General features: G+C 38.9%; 1 protein-coding gene across 3 annotated transcripts in view; it reads right to left on the reverse strand.

The window, feature by feature from the left end:
• The window catches only part of LOC136838219 (zwei Ig domain protein zig-8-like), a 70,839-nt gene that overhangs the window by 21,345 nt on the left and 34,033 nt on the right, over window positions 1-15,461 (reverse strand). For all 3 annotated transcript variants that reach the window (XM_067103083.1, XM_067103081.1, XM_067103082.1), the window contains exons 3-5: window positions 8,259-8,380; window positions 3,468-3,557; window positions 1,726-1,803 (exon numbers count right to left, since the gene is read on the reverse strand). In XM_067103083.1, coding sequence (XP_066959184.1) covers window positions 1,726-1,803; window positions 3,468-3,557; window positions 8,259-8,380 — 290 coding nt within the window. The remainder of the gene's footprint in view (window positions 1-1,725; window positions 1,804-3,467; window positions 3,558-8,258; window positions 8,381-15,461) is intronic.

Below are 15,461 nucleotides of genomic sequence, written 5' to 3' on the forward strand. Positions count from 1 at the left end.
AGCATAAGCAAAAACAGTAATAAAAATAATAGAAAATAATGAAATCAAAATATTAAGACCAAGATACTAATAATATTTCTGTAGATGAGATAATGATAAAAGGGCGTTGAAGATGGCTTAGAAGGGAAGGCCGGGGATGAGTGGAGATTTGTGGAAGTGAAAGTACTGGAGAGACAAGAATCGAGGAATTTCACTGTGACCCTTTGCGTCTCATGGCGTTGAAGATGATGATGATGATGATAATGATGAATGTTATTGTTTAATATTGCACATGAAATATCATAAAGATCTTTGATTGATCAGTGGTGTTCTTCAAGTAGTTGATGAACATTTTCCAGTCGATATTATCCTTAATCATTTTTCAGAAATTACATCTGCACAAAAATATACCTTTACATCTCAAGTATGTACATTACTAGAAGAGATTCCTTAATCTCCTAATAGCTTTTCCTCATCACTAAAACCTAAAGTCCTCAGTGAGGCTCCAACCAATTTTCATTGTCTCCTGAAGTAGGCCTTCAGTATTTCTTTCAAACTAAAAAAGTAACTTCTCCAAAGTTCCAGAGGTCCTTTATTCCTCACACCGTTGGACTGTGGAACATCCTCTTTGAGGATATTGTGCAACTGGAACTTCAAAAGTTCAAGTGAATATGCATTGCATTACTACTCTAATACAATTCTTCTTGCATTTTAATACATTTATTTACATTTTATCTATTTATTTGTTGATTTATTTTTTTCCTTTTACCTTCTGTTACTTCTTTCTAATGAAAACTATATTCTTTGGAAGCCTGAATTTCAAATCAATGGCCCCTCTGGGCTTATTCTACCTGCATAGGGTTCATCTTCTAAATAATAATAATAATAATAATAATAATAATAATAATAATAATAATAAATCAATGGCCCCTGTGGGATTATTCCATCTGCATAGGGTTCAACTTCTGAATAATAATAATAATAATAATAATAATAATAATAATAATAATAATAATAATAATAATAATAATAATAATAATAATTTCTGTTGTGGACAAACTATCTACAATTTGCTATTTTTTCCAGCACACGTATTTATTAGTAAGTTCCTGTTGTCCAGATTTTAGAGATAGCAATTCTCAATAACGTGAGCCTCGAGGTTTCTTCTCTTCTCTTTTTCCTCTTTTATCCCAAACTCCTTGAAACAACAGCCTTCCTTGCTGAAGGTACAGCAGCAAGTTGATTTTAGTGGCAGACACGACATTTGCCGATTCATGGAAAGGAAAGAAGAATTTTAGATCGTCTTGAGTTGCCGATTCTTGTCGAAAGAAATAGATTTGAATAAAATAAATAAAAAGAATCAAATAAAGCAATAATAATATTCACTCACTTTGATTCCAGAGAGAGAGAGAGAGAGAGAGAGAGAGAGAGAGAGAGAGAGAGAGAGAGAGAGAGAGAGAGAGAGAGAGAGAGCTGACAAAGTCCTGATTTCTAGTAACGTAACAAATAATCATGGGGTTAGTGGTAATTTTGAACAAAAATGCGTGAGCCATTTATGAAATATTAGATCGTCAGCTAGAGTAAATGTAAAATCAGGCTTATCGGGAAACAAAATCAGCTTTGTTTTCTGTAAACCTAAGAAGTGCAACACGAACAATAATAACTATTACTACTACAACTAGCGTTTTTGTTACGAATGCTAGCACTGATAGCAAGATTATTATCCCACTTTAATGCAGTTCTTACCTGAAACCTCTGGTCTGAAGTATAAGTGTACTGGTCGACAGTCAGCAGATGCAAGTCTCGATGGCGAATCCACGATACCTGAAAGAATATGAATGAAGGAATAGAAATTTACTAATGAAGAAATAGGTCAATAATTCTTCAGAAACGCCGAATAATCTTTCAGTGACATTAATACTCGAACCAGATTTACGGAAATTGTTCCTGAATGCATTTTGTTTAAAATGGCTAATTCTTTCATCAAAGCCATACCACAGATTTGTGACTTAAAATGTTCATTAGCATAGTCCAAAATTGAATGAGATCGTAATGAAACCAAAATAATTTCGCAAAAAGAAAATTAAAAGTGCTAGTCATAAAAAACTTAGGTGTTTTAGCTGTAAAATTGTTCAGTCCCGTTGTGGCCAAAATTTATGACAAAATATTATACAATCTGCACTTTAGTGAGATTACGAGATGACGTTAATATATTTCTTGTATTATGTAAAAATCATGCCTACTGTAAAGGTTACATGCAAATGGATTTTAAATCTCGTGATTGCATGTCTACATTATCTCTCTACATACCTATCATATATATATATATATATATATATATATATATATATATATATATATATATATATATATAAAATTTATCATATACACAATTGTTCTGTGCATTAGTACAGTTACTAACAGGACCTCATTCAGACTGGATGGTATCAAGTTTAGATATTTATTCAAAGAAGTTACAAGCTTCTAGGACAAACAGTCTTCATTGTCAAGTATCTGTAAAATGACCGGACATTTGGTCCCACTGTATTTATATGAGTGTGCTGGCTTCTTTAATCCTTTGATTACCCTGCTCCTCCTGTGTGGCCCTGCCCTTGTGACCTTGGCCTTTCTCCGTCCGCATCTTCTTCCAGCTGTGCATGTTCCAAGCGACCTCTTGTGTTTAATTGTTTCTTTTTTATTTTGGAGTATACAATTTTTCTTGATATGCTGTCTTCAAAGCTGTTTGCAGTATTCCCTGCCTTTGGAACATGCACAGCTGGAAGAAGATGCTGACAGAAAGGCCAAGGTCACGAGGGCGGGGCCACACAGGAGGAGCAGGGTAATTAAAGAAGCCAGTCATATAAATACAGCTGAGTCCGGCCATTGTAGATATTGACAATGAGGATGTTTGTCCTAAAAGAGTTACTTCTTTGAACAAATTCTCCACTAGATACCATCCAGTTTTGAATGTCTTGTTATAGTGGCAATATATATATATATATATATATATATATATATATATATATATATATATATATATATATATTCAAGTGGTCATAGTGGCAATGATATGTAAATTTCTCAGTTTATAAAGATTCTTGAGGTACTTTCCACTGAACACTGACCTGGGGACAGAGCATAAATCAAAATAATCTTCCCTGGGGGGGATTTTCCCCAAACGCATTTAGGAAAATTAGGTCAGAACTATTCTGTTGTTATTCATAGGCATATCAACTGGAATTAAAATATTTATGTAAAAAATTTGAAACTGGAATGCACAGAGGATGTAATCATTATCAACTAAAACGTGCAAACGCTAGAATATTGACCACATGATAAAGAGAGTTTTCATGCTACAACGGCGAAGATTTTATAAGTCGTACTAGCAAGCTTTTTTCTTCAGTCTCCTTCGCACCCGATATGGATTTATATAAAGCTAACCAACCTCTGGCACGGCCCATCTCTCTCTCACTCTCTGAACAACTTACCGTTTTATTACCTCGATCCAAAACTCGGCATCTCAAAGAAGCCGTTCTTCCTAGGACCGTGGACACGTTTCCTGAGTGGAGGGTGTCTACCTGGAGGTCAGAAAAAAGAACATGGAATTTGAAAATACATATTTTGAATACTGGCCACTATCTCTAATCGACATATTGTTGCCATTTTGTTATGTGCTTTCTTTTACCTGAATACCTTTTGTAATGCTCAGCTATTACAGAAATGCCATTCCTGTTGCTCTTAGTAGCATTTTTTCATGCATTTCTACTCCAGCAAGGTTAACACAGCGGACACTTCTTCCCTTACAGATAAAAAAACCCTTCTAAAGACATTCTTTAATCTTGAAAAACACGACAGTTTCGAGCCAAACTAGGCTCTTTCCACTTTCATTTGAAGAGGAGCTTAGCGCGCTGGAAACTTGAATTTTTTCAGGAGATAACGATGTCTTTAGAAAGAGTTTCTTATTTATAATTGCTTGCAATGCACAGAGTGTAATGCATCCACTGCTCTTCCTTTATCTCTTGACACTTCTGCCGAAGATGGATGTTAAAATGAGTTACCAGACAATCAGCTGACCCGACCTTGGGCGAAACCTTGGACCCACCTATGTATTAGTAGTTTTCAGCGAGCACGTGTTTGCTCTCTGAGTTCATTTATTACTATTGTTCCCGTCAAGAGTTTTACATTTGAATGTGTTTATGTCGTGATGTATTTGCAATTTCAGGGACTTAGTTATATATTATAAGAATGTGACAAATCTTTACCAAATTTGTACCAAATTCAGAACAAAATATAAAGGAATTTCAATTCTGCATCCTATTTTATGAGGGAAGCACACATAATACTCCCAAAACAGTACCTATATATATATGTGTGTGTATTTTCATGACATTGGTCTAAAACATGTATAAAATATGATTTTTCTCTATATATAATGTATATCTTTCCATGATTCTGATGTATTTACTGTTTTAGTTATCATGTATTCTGTGTAATGATAATGATTGTTGAAATATCGTACGTAGTGTACGTAAGATTTCACAGGAATCAATAATACGCTGTCAGTAATAACGTAATGTATAATCATGCATTTTGTCTCCCAGCAACATGTGTTCTATACCTGTGATTTAAAACGTTGTTTTGGTTTGGCCGTCATCATTTAAGATAAGGACAGACTTGCGAGCTCTTTGTGTTTCATAACATGCCAATTATAATTACCAAGCTGTATTGATCGCATTGAAACTTCGTTAAAAGCTTTCTCCAATACGATTTTCTGTTCAAATCATGTATGGGTTTTGGGAATTGTTGAGAAAGAGACTGCACAAAACCTGCATGACTATTGTGTAACAGAGTTTCTGAATGTGTCTACATCGATAATGTCATATTTTGTAAGATTGCATTGTCTTGGCCCCAAAACATTTTGCTTAGGAAGTGACAGCATCTTTCTTTTCTAGAATATTCCATGAAAGTTTTGCTCTTTGTCTGAAGATAGGATTCATTTCATTAATTATAATATCTCTCTCTCTCTCTCTCTCTCTCTCTCTCTCTATATATATATATATATATATATATATATATATATATATATATATATATATATATATATATATATATCACATCATATTAAACTAGTCACATGAAAGTACAGATTTTGTACTAGTCACTCTTTAGTGTTTGAAGTTGCATTTGTGTATTTAAAGTTTTTATAATAGTGTTTCATTTACTGACCATCAGGTGAATACCGAGTGCTATGGAGTTTTGTTCGTTCAGTATTTACAGGTGTGATTCTAACTGGGGAGACAGTTAAAGTTGTTTGATGGAGTGATGTCCTTTTACTTTAGCATATTTCTTCTTTAAATGTTGATACCTCACACTAGTTTTGATAAACTCAGTCTGATTTTTCACATGATAAGTAAGTTTTTTAAGGGACCACTGTTGCCTTTAGAGTACTCAGTGGCAATTTTATTGTTATGAGAGTTCAGGTATCTGGCTGAAGTGAGGTAAAATTTTGAATTCTATGATTAGTGGTGTAATAAACAGGTACTTGGAACAATTCTTGACAATATATATATATATATATATATATATATATATATATATATATATATATATATATATATATATATATATATATATATATATATATATATATATATATATATATATATATATATAATATATACTAGCTGACTAACCCGGAACTACCTGAGAAAACTCTGAATGACAATTGCCAAACTCTATCTCCCTCTCTCTCTCTCTCCTTCACTCTTTCCCTCTTTCTCCTCCCTAACACCCCCTCTACTCTCTCTCTCACTTCCTCTCCCTCTCATACTCTCTCTCTCTCTCTCTCTCTCTGACACTCTTTCCCTTCCCTGTTAAGATTGCTTCAATTACAATCCCCAACGTTTTGACGTTTAATATTTCCCCCCACCCCCATCCCTATCGAGGCTGAACTTGGACTTAAAGGGCATCGGGAGTGTCACTATTCATCTCAGCGATCTTGAAAACTATAGAATACGCACCATCATCTGTCATTTTTGATGTTTTATTTTTCAACCCTTCTTCCTGTCCGAGCTGAACTTGGACTTAGAATTCATCAGGAGTGTCACTATTCATCTCAGTGACCTCAAAAACTATTTATTAGACACTAATGTCTGTCGTTTTCTGTTATTTTTACATCACCCCCTTCCCACCAACACTCCCTATGGTGCCAATGATGTCTTACCCCCACAGTATTCTTTTCAAGATAGTAAGTCATATGTATCCTGAAATGAAGTATGATAAACCCAAAGAGTTTATTTAGTTACTAAGTCTATGGGCAGAACCAGGCCCATTTCAGGGAAGCCCTTTCCACCCACTTAGGTGCCCTTTGGTGCTAGTGATGTCTCACCCCGCCAGTGTTCTTTCCTAGATAGTGAGTCATATGTATACCAAGTTTGGTTGAAATTGCTCGATGCATTTCAGAGTTATGCTGGAATGTGCACACACACACAGATACATACATACACATATATATGTATATGTATATATATATATATATATATATATATATATATATATATATATATATATATATATATATATATATATATATATATAATGAATAAACTATTCCTCAGTCATTTTTATATACTGTAATTTATTATGATATCAAAAGTTACCTATTGTGAAGTAACTGAATAAAACTGATATCACCGCGGTGCCATTATAATGGTTTGCCAGTTTGAAAATATTAAACGACTCAACAAAGGAAGGTCGAGAACTTAAAATAACTTAAAATGACTCGAATGAGAGATGAGGCCAGATTTAATAAATGTCCCCATAAAGAACTTTGAGATTCGCGCCATCTTTTACGTAATCGAAAACTTCCCTCATTTATTTCCTGAGGAAGTAGCGATCTTTTCTTGATCTGAATTCATGGTTACTAATGGAGATATAGTTCAACGGCTTTAGGTTTAAAATGAGGTTATGAGTTCAGATCTTAACGCTTCTTAATATTGCTAATAAGCTGGGTTTTGTCAGAGTCTGCCTTTATAAAAAAAATTGCTGTATTAATTTTCATAACGAAAATGAAAGTAAAACAAACATTTTAATAGTGTATCAGGTGCGGATATATACTTAAAATCTCATCCAGATTTCCTATTGGAAGACATAGAGATAAGTAAACAGGTATCAAAGAATTAGCAGAATGATTACTGTCAAGCTCAAACGATGATACAAACCACTATAACGGCATCGCAGTTATCATTAGATGTATTTGCTGCCCTGTAAGTAACTACTGATACCATAACAAATTATAAAGAAACCGACTGAGTTCTAATATATTTATTTTACTGTGAAAGAGTAATAATAATAAAATTATCACCCTAACCCCTGCAAGCCAAGTACCTTTAACATTCCAATTTGCACCTCTGATGGACCTGGTGTTTGACGTTCATTTTGCTGAAAACTTTCTTTACTTGATTGTATCACTATCACCGGCCCCCTACTCTGCTTGCCTCCCCAAACTCTCCTCTGTCATTTTCTGTGATTAGTAGATGTTTATAATAATAATCTGACCATCCATAAAAATCTCATAATACATGAGGCACTTGAATGGTGAAGAACTCCACTGCAGTGTAAATGTGAGTCGAAGAGGTTCTCGAAAGCTCTCGTTTGAATATATATTCTTATATGTATTCACATTTACACCACTGTGGATTTCTTCACCAATCTGATCATCTTCGTTAAATGTCATCATCCTTATTCAAGATCTTTCCTTTTCTATTTCTGACAACACCTAATGACCCGAATCTTGGTCTTGCTTTTTCCTTGAGTTTCATAACTATATATACTCTTAGTATAGAGTATATAGCTGGTCCACTATACACACCAGATATTATAATACAGCCTTATCCATCTGTATTGCGTGAGCAGTTCAAACTACGGTGTTTACGTACAAAAATCCAGGTTCCATCTCGTTGGCACATGTGCACTTACACAAATATTTATTCTAATTCGGTATAGAAAGATACTTCATACCCATAAAAGTAATATACCTATATATATATATATATATATATATATATATATATATATATATATATATATATATATATATATATATATATATATATATATATGTGTGTATGTATGTATGTATGTATGTATGTATGTGTGTGGTTGACTATCTGTTTCAGTGTGCATGTGAGAAGGCGACCCATAGGGCAAGGTTGAATGAATCTCACAATGAAAACTTAGCACGTCAAAGAAATCATCAAGATTTGATGCACGTCACCCACCCTGGGTCCCTTCCGAAATGGCTCCATGGTATGGGGTATGTCCTCCAGATGGTCCTCTTTCGACCTCGGCGTCTTGATTTCCTGCCCAGTGTCCGTCACGGGAGCTACGGACGACGATACCACTGATGAGAAAAAAGGGAAGATTTCTTTAGCTGACAAAAGAAAAATTATTAGAAATATAAGAGATTGGATGCAAGATCCTTAGTCATTTTCTACGTAAGGACAATAAGCATGAAATTCTTACTGAAGAAATAACAGATTTAAGTTTGAACATTTAAAAATAAATCTTTGAAATCTGAGACCAATGGATTAATGTAATGCATCCAATTAGAGGCATTAAGTATATATTTCCATTCAAATATAATGCATACAGACTGATGTATTCCCGTGTATCTTTCAAAAGAAGATTTTCAATATGCATAGTCAAAATAAAATTATAAGTTAATCATTAAAGGTATTTCTCTATTGTTTAATTTTAACAAAAGAGAGTATTTCGTGGGTTGGCATACAAGGCAACATATATATATATATATATATATATATATATATATATATATATATATATATATATATATATATATATATATATATATATATATATATTCTGCTGTTCTGATTCTATGCATTTATTTGTAGAATATCATTCTGACCAAGGCGGGAGAAGATGTTTGTCTTGGCCGAGTTCGCGTAGGCAATTAAAAAAATTAAACGTCTGTTCACAGCAGGGATAGGTAGCATTAGGGACTTAACCCCATACGAAAAGTTTCCACAATTAACCTCTATGGAGGGTGGTCTTAAGCTTTCTTTTACCTGTTCTGTTCGGCGATGTTTTGACAAAATTTCAGACCCTGAGGGCATGAAAGCCGATCCTCTGTGCCTGACCTAGCGAGGTCGACAGAGAGAGCTTAACTATCGCGAGTGGAGCACGTCAGATCTGTCGGCTCTTCGGCCCTTTGTCTCTTCGTCTATATTTATAAGTGAATTGGAAAGATGGCTGTTATCAAGACTTCTGATCGTCCGTTGTATCCGCAAACAACTTGTCGCCCACGGTAAGTCTGATTCTTGTTCAAACTTCATCGATTGACTAGTATTTTTTCTCCTGTATTTCCAGTTTCGTTTGTTTCATTCTTTCGCCATCACATAGATAACCAAGCAACGATTTGCTTTTACAAAGTCTAGATTAAGCATAATTTATGTTTTTTTAGCAACATTCAACTATTCCTGTGAATTAACAAGGAATTAGGGAAGGTTAAGCAAGTCATTACATTCTTTATGCAGCCTTGTGTCTCGAATCCATTGTTCGGAAGCACCCGTTGTGTTTTTAAAACCATACTGAACGAATAGAAAATTACTTCGTCCGAAGTCGGGCCACTGTTAACGTAAAGTCCTTAGTTACTGCATATTCTTTGCGTCGAGGGTTCTCCTCGACGGGCGACCTTATTTCATTTATAACAGCTGTCTTTGAGGTTAATTTGTAGGTTCAATTGACAGGTTATGTGTGTCCTTGGCACACAGGGTCTTATTAATTATGTTAATCCCATAAGTAACTCATCAGCCAAAGCCCCATACGTAACATTGGCGATCGTGCATAGGATCTAATCAATTTAGAGAAAGAATCTGGAGAAAAAGACAATTAATTACAATTAATTCCAAAGAGAAAAGTCAGACATTTAATTTAATTTTACTCTTCCAAACAAGGAGACAGCATAAGGCATAATAATAATATTAAGAATAGTTAGAATACCAGGTATAATTAAGAATTAGCGTAAGGTAGAAAAGTGTGCACTGAGAGCAGCGTAATTCACCATTTATAAAATCTTAAGAAAAGAGCATTTTTGCCATGTTCAGATATCATGGGTGCACTCCAATGAAGGTTGTAGGCCGAGTTGCCGTGTAAGTGTTAATATTTCGCTATTTTCCTCGGCCAAGGATTAATGCATGGTATTGATTTCTTTTAACAAGTTAACTCGTCCACGATCATTAGCGGAGAAAGCACGCCTCACGTATCTCTCGAGGGTAGAGGTCGAATTTGTGAAGTTCATTTGATTTTCACAAAGTAGTAACCGCGTTCGCCAATCCCGATCGGCATATTGTGTTCATATAGCGGGAATCATATCGAAACACCATGTCACTGAAAGAGCAAACGAATGGCAATAGTTAACTTTACCACAAAATACATTTTTCAGTAACATAAGCTTACTCCTGGTCGGACGTCATGAATTTCCTTGTCTAGGCGGCAGATGGTTAATTGCCGCGTGAGAAAGATGATAACAACAGAACCAGCTTTGCCTAGTATTTTCATTTTCCATCCTTAATGTGAAATCCTTTGAAGTGATGGTATATTTAGAGTAAATCTGGATGCCTGCATTTGCTTAGTTCGTTGTGAGAGGAATTCAAGTGCTTTGTGTAACTGACTTGGGACAAACGTGCAACAATTTGTATTCCTCCGCCGAGCATTTGTTTTGAAATTGTTTTGAGCTAACGGGATTCACCCGACATTTTAGGGCTTAGTCGACCGCTCCCATGTCCGCCATCTTAAGACCTTTATTGTCACTGTTTGTGTGATTGGTCGTCTGCCTCAACGCCACTTTTTAGGGACTACTTCTTTGGCGTAGTAGACCCACCTCGCAATATCTTAGCCAGATAGACTTCGGTAGATAAAACCAAAATATAATTTAGTCAGGGAATGATAGGTCTTAGTTAGGATTAATAGAGATAACAAGTTCCTATACAAATACCCGACATAAAGAAAATCATGTAAAGAAAAGAACTTACAATTTTACTCTAAACTCATTGTAGACGACGACGCTGGTTATGATTGTTAGAGACAATCCCCTCACTGTGAGACGACGTATCTGCATTAATAACCCTGACAGTGTGCACTTATAAAATTTTTACTTAAACTTCTCAGGCAGCACAAAACTGGCTGACTGAAAATCTCTCTCTCTCTCTCTCTCTCTCTCTCTCTCTCTCTCTCTCTCTCTCTCTCTCTCATATCCCAGCAAGCATTCATAGCCAACCGAGTGTACGTGACCCTCTTCAAGGAAAGAAGGGTCGACACCAGGACAATTAATTAAATTAAACCAAATAAAAGAAACACCTCTGTCCCACAAGTAGATGAGGACAAGTTAAAGCTTAATTACAGTGATAAACTGTCAGTCACGAGTGAGGCCTTTTACCCAGACCTAAACAGACAGCAGCCTTTCCCCTCTGAAATAGAAAGGGGTTGTAGCACTGCGGGTACTGGGACCAGATACTCACGAGGATCTAAAAAAGCAACCACAAATTCACTTTTATTCCACAATGCCAATAATTGCAGCACTGTCATCAACTGAATAAGTTTACTTTTCTCTCTCTCTCTCTCTCTCTCTCTCTTCTATTTTCCCTTTTTCTCTCATTCAATTGTTACACTCTGCTGGGGTAGAGTGCATTTCCTCCCATATAGCCTAGTTGGACTCCAGTAAGGGGTTCCTAGGAACACACTGGCACCCTAGTGCCAACCAATCAAGTAACTAGAAAAAATTAATAAACCAGACACAAGGGAACCCAGAAGAGAAAGTCCTTCTGGTACCTAACCTGCACAAGTACTCAAGGATGCTGAGTGCCACCAGTGTGACCTTTACACGGCACCCCCAACCACAGTACCACCTTTTGAAAGGGTGCCATGTCACTGAAGGGACACTTTCTCGCTGCCCAAGTACGCCCAGTCAACCCGTGTTAGACGCCCTTCCCCACAGAACCATGGCGGCAGAGAATTATAAAGCCTTCCTGGATCTGGGGACGGTGGCAGGTCTCACTGGATTGGAACTTGCCACCTGGGTCAAGGAGCAAATGGACGACTTGGCCAAGCAGGAGAAGGAAGAAAGACTCGAACGACGGAATTATGAAGCCGAACAGAGGAGGTATGAAGAAGAACGGAGAAGGTATGAAGAAGAACGGAGAAGGTATGAAGAAGAACGGAGGGCGTATGAAGCTGAACAGAGGCAGTTAGAAGATGAACGAGAAGAAAGGAGAAGACAGCATGAGTTAGCCTGCAAGGAAAGTGAGCTAGCTCTCAAGGAGAAGGAGCTCGAGCTGGAAAGAGCAAAACTGGAGAATGCCGAAGCTATGGTTAGACAGCAAGTCTCCGGCCCCAAGCCTGCTGCACCAAATGCACTAATCTCAAGCATTAATTCCCTCATCCCCAAGTGGAATGAGGATAAGCCAGAAGCATGGCTGGAGGAAATCGAGGCTCTCTTCAATAACTACAGCACCACGGAGACGGAGAGGGCCTTAATACTTGCCAAGCATATGGAGGGAAAAGCCAAGGCAGCGCTTCGCTCACTGGAGAAGAGCCAGAGAGGCAACATGGTTGAAGTTCGTAGAGTCATCACGAAGGCCTACAAAATAACCCCAGAGAAATGGAGACAGCGGTTCTGAGGTCTTGCCAAGGAAGTCGGCTGGTCCTGGATGGAATGGGCCTGTCACAAGACCCAGTCTGGTACTCGCTGGTTCGACTCCTTGGCTTGCACAACGTTTGAGGACCTCTTCAATCGGACCATGCTGGAAGACATTTACCAATGTGTGCCTGGGCCCCTTGCTGCATATCTTAATGATAAGCAGCCCACCACCCTTATGGAAGCCTGCCGCATGGCCGATTCTTGAGAAACTTTTAACCAGTCTCACAGCACCTCTCAGAAGCGCATCGTTCCGCCTGCCTACCTCTCGAACTCAACTCACCTGAAGAATGGACTACCGAGCAAGCCTACGTGCACCCACTGTAAGAAGGTGAGGCATGCTGAAGCCGAGTGCCGATACAAACTAGGCACTAACAAGCAGCCTACTACTATCAGCCAGAACTCCTCTCCCGATTCATCCACACAACCCTCTCCTCCAATAGTTACTGTAGGCCACCGAGCCCATCCAAGAGGCCCATGCAAATCCTGTGGTGCTGCCAGCCACTACAATGCTGGATTTCCAGCCTGTTCACATCATGTCCCAACCACAAAGTTCGTCAACCTCATTAGCACCTCATTCTCTGCGGCCGGGCTGCACAAGATCCTTTACCCCGAGAGACTGGGGACCCAGTTCATCTCGGTGGCCCCACTTTAGAGCCCTAGCCTGCCCGTGACCCTTCCGGTCACAGTAGACACTGCGGCAGACATTAGCCTGATCGCCAGGGCCCAAGTGCCAGCCGGTGCCATGGTTGATGAGAAAACACGGTATGAAATGAAGTGGATAGATGGCCACACCATTACGGTTCCCACGGTCAAGCTCCAGGTTATAACACCTTGGGGCACGCTACCCCACTGCCTTGGTGTGGTGGGTGGAATTCGACCCAGAGTGGACTTCCTGTTGGGTCGGGACCTTCTCTGGGGAAGCCTGTTACCAACGCCACTTCGCAGCCATGTTACCTCCTCCACGGAGGCCCTGACTCTAGGAGAACCAGATAAGGACAAAACCCCACTTTCTGCCCACCAAAGTGGTCAGCGGAAGGGGCACACACTGAACCACTCTCGGCCTAGCCCTCTCCAGTTGCGAAGGGCTGGCCCACCAAGAGGTCCTCCCTCTCCCCGAAGAGACATTCAGGAGGAGCAGTACCGCTGCAGGACGTGCAAGTGGACAGGCCACTCCAAAAATTGGGAGGGATGCCCAAGTAAGCAACACCCAGCAGACGCCCCCGAACACGACTTTCGGAGAGGCTACGATCTCCAGCTGGGGCAGGAATCTCTGCCACAGCCAATTTCAAGTTATCCATGAGGCCTTGTACCTCCGGACCCCTTGTCAGGCATGCCTGACCCTCAACTGCTGCCAGTGCCACTTGCGAGCACTGAGCAGTGCCACGCTCCGTCCGGCACAGACGTTGAACCATCAATTGAAAAGGACCCCTATGCCGGGTATAAATCATGAGGCAAATCCTCAGCCGGGAGATTCAGGATTCCCCACACCATTGATCATCGCAACCGGAGAGCCTCCGGCACCAGACACTTCTTCTTCACCAAATCTGACCCCAGAGGATGAACCCCTGGAGGATCAAAATGTTACACCATCTCTGGGAGACCAGGAACTGGCCTCCTCAGACGCAGAGGTCGAGATCGCTCTCGCTCCGGTTGTCGCACCAGCTTCTGAAGTTACCCCTGACTTCATGCCCGCTAGCCCTTCTGGCCTTTCCCCAGAGTCGGTGCCCTCATCACCTCCTAGGTCTGATACTGATAGGCCTTGGAGGAACCTGAAGAAGAAGGGGCGGAAGAGAGCCCAGTAGTTGCTGAGCCATAAGCTCATCCTGGCACTAGTGCCCTACCATCTTAGAGTGATCCTGGCCCCTTGCCCAGAGGAGGTAGCCAGTGTGATCTCTTTCTTTTATACATAGCCTAGACCAAATTAAGTGCTGTACATCAGACTAGTAACCTTGTCCCTTCCACGTACCATTGTACCGCAGCAATCACGTAAGTAGTGTAACTAACATCAAATAATCTTAATTACTGTGAAAAGAGCCCCTATGCTCATGACACGCATGGCCCAAGACCTCAGTGAGGCAAACATTTATCATATGAGGCAAACCTTATGAATTAACTAGTAATTACTAATTGTATTGAACACAAAAAAAACTTGTAATTTAATTAGAACATTATCTCTTACGTTGGTGCTATGGTCGGGTTAAGATAGGTTAGGCTAGGGAATACCATAGAATGTACCACTAGGCTAGGTCTAAACCATGAAGATTATAGGAGGTAGCATGTAATAACCGTAAGCACCTTCCAGTACTGTTAGAATTAGGTAAAGTAATGATTGAAGCTCATATACTATCTAGGGTTAGGTAGATTTGTAGCTAGGTAGGCTACACAGGACAAATCTGCTCAGGGGAGAAGAGTAACCTAATAGAGGCGAACAGCTTGCTTAGTACAGACCTTCACACCCGAAAAGGGAGTGAAGGCCCTCTTAAGGGGGAAAGCTTTTATAAATATTCTGCTGTTTGCCCTCTATGCATTTATTTGTAGAATATCATTCAGACCAAAGCGGGAGAAGACGGTTGTCTCGGCCGAGTTCATGTAGGCAATTAAAAAAATTAACGTCTGTTCACAGCAAGGATAGGTAGCATTAGGGACTTAACCCCATAGGAAAAGTTTCCACAATTAACCTCTATGGAAGGTGGTCTTAAGCTTTCTTTTACCTGTTCTGTTCAGCAATGTTTTGACAAAACTTCAGACCCTGAGGGCATGAACG

This window comes from Macrobrachium rosenbergii, unplaced genomic scaffold (assembly GCF_040412425.1).
Source record: "Macrobrachium rosenbergii isolate ZJJX-2024 unplaced genomic scaffold, ASM4041242v1 282, whole genome shotgun sequence".
In the NCBI taxonomy this organism is placed as follows: domain Eukaryota; kingdom Metazoa; phylum Arthropoda; class Malacostraca; order Decapoda; family Palaemonidae; genus Macrobrachium; species Macrobrachium rosenbergii.